The sequence below is a fragment of the Chionomys nivalis genome, chromosome 25 (genome assembly GCF_950005125.1).
Source record: "Chionomys nivalis chromosome 25, mChiNiv1.1, whole genome shotgun sequence".
Taxonomy (NCBI): domain Eukaryota; kingdom Metazoa; phylum Chordata; class Mammalia; order Rodentia; family Cricetidae; genus Chionomys; species Chionomys nivalis.
In genome coordinates, this window is record NC_080110.1 from 15,598,969 (window position 1) to 15,604,968 (window position 6,000).

General features: G+C 33.9%; 1 protein-coding gene across 3 annotated transcripts in view; it reads left to right on the forward strand.

Annotated features, from left to right (window-relative positions):
• Nucleotides 1-5,592, forward strand: part of Mgat4c (MGAT4 family member C) — a 472,208-nt gene extending 466,616 nt beyond the window's left edge. For all 3 annotated transcript variants that reach the window (XM_057757830.1, XM_057757831.1, XM_057757832.1), the window contains 2 exons: nt 652-799; nt 2,728-5,592. In XM_057757830.1, the coding sequence (XP_057613813.1) occupies nt 652-799; nt 2,728-3,869 (1,290 nt within the window). In that variant the 3' untranslated portion in view covers nt 3,870-5,592. The remainder of the gene's footprint in view (nt 1-651; nt 800-2,727) is intronic.
• The last annotated feature ends 408 nt before the right edge of the window (nt 5,593-6,000 follow it).

Sequence of the window (6,000 nt, forward strand, 5' to 3'; positions counted from 1 at the left end):
CCAAAAAGGCCACAGCCACTCCTCCAAGGCCACACATCCTATTAATGCCAATGTCTATGAGCATATGGGGGCAATTTTCATTCAATTCACCATAATGGCCTTACAAGGTCATCTATAAATGAATTGATAAAACTTTGTAACAAATTTCTCTAAATCTAAATGGTTTGTTTACACTTAAACCTTCCTACTCATTCTTTAAATGTTGTAATCAATACATCGAGACTTTTTCCATTTAAAAGCATTTGTAGAAGATTTCATAGATTAATATGCCTCAAAATTGGGGAATCTGAAAAGAAATAATTTCCGGTGAAAGCTACAAATTTATCATCAACAAACTATAAAGTCCTTTTACTTTGAAATTTTAGAATTTTAACGTGTTGACAGTGGGGATTTTCAACTAAGGATAGATTTGCTGAAAATGGGATAATCGTGCATTCTACGGAAAACCAAATGTGTCAGAGAATAAAGATCATAAGTGAAAAGGCTTAAAGCAGAAACTAAAGGCAAGAAATCAGGTCAAAGTTGAGGAGCTTGTGATTGTGGGCTGGTAACTGAGATTCATGTAACTTTCTAAATACATGCATTAGCCACATCTCCCTTTGTGGCCACCTATTATTTATTAATTTTGCATGTATTTATTTTTGCATTTAGGAAGGCGACAAACAACTCATAAGGGAAACATCCACACATCAACTTAATTCTGAACGCTATGTTCATACATTCAAGGATTTATCTAACTTCTCAGGAACCATAAATGTCACCTATCGCTACCTAGCTGCCACTCCTTTACAGAGAAAGAGTAAGTATCCATAACCTTCTTCTTAAAATTTCCATGAAAAACTGAAATGTTTGTAAAAATAATGACAATTTGTTATGTTTGTGTAGCAATACAAGATTTAGAGAATTATTATTGAGATCTATAGTTTAAGAAGGATTTGACATCCTTTAAACTTTATATATACTTTCTGAGCCCATAACTACTAAGATATCAAATTTTAATAAAAATTCTTTAGAAATTTGTTATGGGGCATTAAGAGAAATAATTATCACTTGACTGTAAAATTAAATGTCTAACTTTAAAATATTGTTGTGCTGTTTTACTTCCAATCTGATAGTTTATTTTTTATAATTTCTAACCAGCTTTGAATGTGGTCTTGATAGTGCACTATTTTATAAATGACAATCACAGATTACCATAAACCAGAGGATTTTTTATTATTATTATCTCGTGGTTCTGGTAGTCATAATTTGAGATTTAAATGCTTGTATTTTCATAATCCTTATGATTGTTCCAAAGAAAATTTGCCAACTTAAAATTCAAGTTGGGGAGCATTCTGTAGGATGACAGTGTTTACTCAAACCAATATGAAGATTTTTCTGATTGGGAAAAAAATGATAGCCCTTCAAAATTTAGAGCTCCTTTAAGTGACTCCTGTGTGGTCTAGGATTTGAGAGAGCAATGCACAAAGAATGACCTTTCATCTAAGTGATGGTTACCACTTCGATGGTTACCACTTGCGTTGCCGGACAACAACACCACGTGTTGTTAACTTAAAACGTGTCAGTGACTTAAGTCATGTGGCAGTGACGTAAAGAGCTGTACATTCAGGATAGGAATGGCAGAAGAAAGGAATGAATTTCACTGGGCTTGTTAAACATACCTATGGTATCGTGGAAAGGCCCGTATTAGCCCACTAATCCTTACACATATTCACATTATCACTTTTACACAATGGTGATTAAGAAATCTTATTGAATATTCAAGATAGGAAATCGGATTTTTAGAAAGACACATAATGCTTGTCAGAGGTGAACCGTATGAGGTTATTTCTTGCCATAAAAATATCCAGTTTTTTAATTTTAATCTAAGAATACTGTCCCCTGAGGGTAAAGATGCAAAGTGTTTATCAAAGCAAATGAAACAATAAATTCATAGCTTTGAACCATACATTTGTAAGATTTCTTTCTCCCTGCATCCTATCAAAATGTTTATTTTCTGTAAGACAAACCAGGAAAATTTCAAAATAAGGCTAGGAAGTCTGCCTTGGAATTCATTTAGTAAAAATAGCAATCTGATAACGAACCTGAAGTACACAATGCATTCTCTGGAAATTTTATAGATGATTTAAATTAATGTCTACTCTGCTTTCATCATCACTTGAGTCTAGCTTGCCAGCCTTAATTAAAGATTTGCTTTACTTTTGTAGATGTATTTATTATTTTACAATGCTCATTTTTTATCTTGTTCTGGGCTTTAAATCTATGTGTATACCAAACTAGCCTTGAACTCAAGACAGTCCTTCTGCCTCAATCCTCCACGTGCTAAGACTGTGTTTCATTTCTTTGTAGATACATTATCTCCAAACATCTGTCTCTTTTCTAATGGTAATATATAGGAATATTAGGCTATATAGGATATTTTAGGATAATTTATTTTCATAATTCATAAGCATTATTTGTAATATAGGATCCATCTTACATTGCTCTAAGAATATAAATTGTTTTCTATATAAAACATCAAATGTACATAAAACACTGTAGCCCTTGTGTAGTGAGTTTAATACTCTAATATTAAAATGTTAAATATATAATTATTTAATAGATTTGTTTGCTATAATTGCAGGCCTAAAGAATTCAAATCTTGTTTATTTGGTTCCTATTGTTGTATTATTTGAAGTCTATTAACATTTAATTACTTTTCCACTGATTTTTTTTTTCTTTGCTCAGGGTATCTCACAATTGGTCTTTCATCAGTGAAACGGAGAAAAGGAAACTATTTACTTGAGACAATAAAGTCAATTTTTGAACAGTCCAGCTATGAAGAACTAAAGGAAATTTCAGTAGTGGTGCATCTAGCAGACTTTAATTCCTCCTGGCGCGATGCCATGGTCCAGGACATTATGCAGAAATTTGCCCATCACATCATTGCAGGAAGATTAATGGTTATACACGCTCCTGAAGAATATTATCCAGCTCTGGATGGTCTCAAAAGAAATTACAATGACCCAGAGGATCGAGTCAGATTTCGCTCCAAGCAGAATGTAGACTATGCTTTTCTTCTGAATTTTTGTGCCAATACTTCAGACTATTACGTCATGCTTGAAGATGACGTCCGGTGTTCCAAAAATTTCTTAACCGCCATCAAGAAAGTCATCGCATCCTTAGAAGGAACATACTGGGTAACTCTTGAGTTCTCAAAACTTGGCTACATCGGTAAACTCTATCATTCTCATGATCTCCCACGTCTGGCCCACTTTTTATTAATGTTTTATCAAGAAATGCCTTGCGATTGGCTATTGACTCATTTTCGAGGTCTCTTGGCTCAGAAAAATGTGATCCGATTTAAACCTTCTCTCTTTCAGCACATGGGCTATTATTCATCCTATAAAGGAACTGAGAATAAACTGAAGGACGATGACTTTGAAGAGGAGTCATTCGACATCCCTGATAATCCCCCAGCAAGTCTCTACACCAACATGAATGTCTTTGAAAACTATGAAGCAAGCAAGGCTTACAGCAGTGTTGATGAGTACTTCTGGGGAAAGCCACCTTCCATCGGGGATACATTTGTGATTGTATTTGAAAATCCAATTACGATTAAAAAAATTAAAGTGAATACAGGAACAGAAGATCGACAGAACGACATTTTGCATCATGGGGCTCTAGATGTTGGGAAAAAACTTATATTAAAAAAACAAATAAGACAATGTGACACTTACTTAAGACTGGGGGATTTCAAACACGGAAACTTTGAAATGTCAGAGGTGGATCAAAAAATTCCATTTGACATACATTGCATAAGGATATGCGTTACCAAAACCCAAAAAGAATGGCTCATAATTCGGAGCATCAGCATTTGGACTTCCTAGCCAATGAAATCAGTCTACTGAGTTTCTGAAGCAGGACTTCCTGTTTCAGTATTTCCTCTCTTCCTCTTTTGCTACTTTTGTCTTTTGGAAGGCAACCAATGGATGTGATGTGTCCCGGGAAAAGTTGATCATCTCAGCCGTTCTGATTGTAGTTTAATGAAACACACCCTTGTATGCTTTCACTTTTGAGGTCAAAGGTCACTCTGTAGTTAAAGTTGCTGCCACCCATATATTTAAATGTTTATAGATCCACGATTTCAAACAGTAGTCAAAAGAGTTATGTGAACGATTTAAAATGAGAAAATTCTTTCCGTGGATTATAATTAAAACACAGTTGCCAACTGTAAACACATATTCATGAATTGTTAATTCATTATATGAAAAGACAGCTCCTCATTCAGAATCTCTGAGAATATGCATTTGGTTGCAATCATAAACTGGGATGTTTTTCTTGGGAATTTAGGCTTTCACTGACTGATATATTTTTACAGTTAATACCTCCTCATAGCAGTGAAGTCTTTGCAACAGACTATTTTATGTAAGTAGGGCTAAAGCAAAACAGACTTAAAAATAATCATTTCTCTGGTTGTTTCTATGAAAAGAAACATTGCTCTTTGTTTTAAAACATTTAATTGTTTCAAAAATTTTGATTTAAATTTTCTGTGGGAAGAATTCCATTTCTAACTTCCCACTTGAAATAGGTAGTTAAGCTTAGTATCTTAAGGTAACATAGGACCCCTGTAATTAACAGACAAAAAGAGATGGCCTGTGGTTAGTCTATTTGTTCACAGTTTCAGTATATGCAGACAAAATTGAAATTGATTTTATATTTTTTGTATTAAAATTCATGTGATTGAAGTTGTTGCAATTTATCATATTTTGGGGAGATTAAATGGCTGTCTTATGTGGGAGAAAGGTAAAAACTGTAGAAACTAATTTTGTCTTATTTTGTTTTGTTTTCCTATAGTGAATGAGCTATTTCTTCAAAAACCAAAAAACAAGGAATTATTCTGCTTTTTTGTCTTAATTAACAGCAACACTCTTTATTATCTATAGAGATCTCTCGTTACAGAACTTAGGGTTTCTGTTTTCTTTATCCCTTCCTTCCTTCCTTGATTTTTCTCATTCTCCTTCCGTGTATGTGTGCATTTATTTATTTAATGTTTATTTGTTTGTGCCTACCTGTCTATGTATGCCTCCTGTGTGCAGTGCCTGCAGAAGCCAGAGGAGGGTTTTAGATACCGTGAATCGCAAGTTACAGTCCATTACAGACCGCGTTTCAAGGGTGTTGGCAGCCAAACCAGTGTCCTCTGCAAGAGCAGCAAGTGCTCTCAATCACTGAGCCATCGCTCAAGCAGCAAATGTTCTGTGTCTTATTTAGGTTTCAGGTTATTTACTAGACTACCTTGAATTAGATAACAAAACTGGTCTCAAAAGCATTATGACCATGCGGTGTGCTGACTGTGACTCATTTTAATTGACATTTTTGTGCTACCTGCATACAAATAGTAATCAAACTCTGCTAAAGGATTGGTCAGCTGTCTCTACCTTTCATAAAAGAAATTCACGACACCACAATGTGTTTTAGAAACATTAGTGTTTTAGAATGTACTTAGTGGTCACCCTATTCACAGTTTGTAAGTGATTCAATGAAGAGGTTTTTAATGAAGAGAAATACAGGATATGTATGTGCTTATGGGGAAAAATATCAAATAATCTCACACACACGTGTGTGTGCGTGTGTGTCTCTGTGTGTATGTGTGTATAATGTGTGTGTTGTGTAAAGATATATTTATGATACTAAAAAAAAAACAGAAAAGAAACAAATAAGAAGTATGTCTGCTCTTCTTTCTATCCTAAAATACAGTACTGAAACTTACATAATACAAGAGAATAGGCTGTTTTTGTTATATTTGTTCTTCTAAGATCAATTGAATTAAAAAATCAGACTGAGTCAGAATTTTTGTAGTTTTTAATATATTCAGTATTGCATACCTTGTTTCCCACATTTCTACAATGTTATAAGAAGATGCTAACTTTTCGTGAACATGCAAATAAATAATAATTTGTGATACTAAATATTAAATTTGTAAAAAATATAAGCACCTCCATGAAACATCGGAATTTTTGG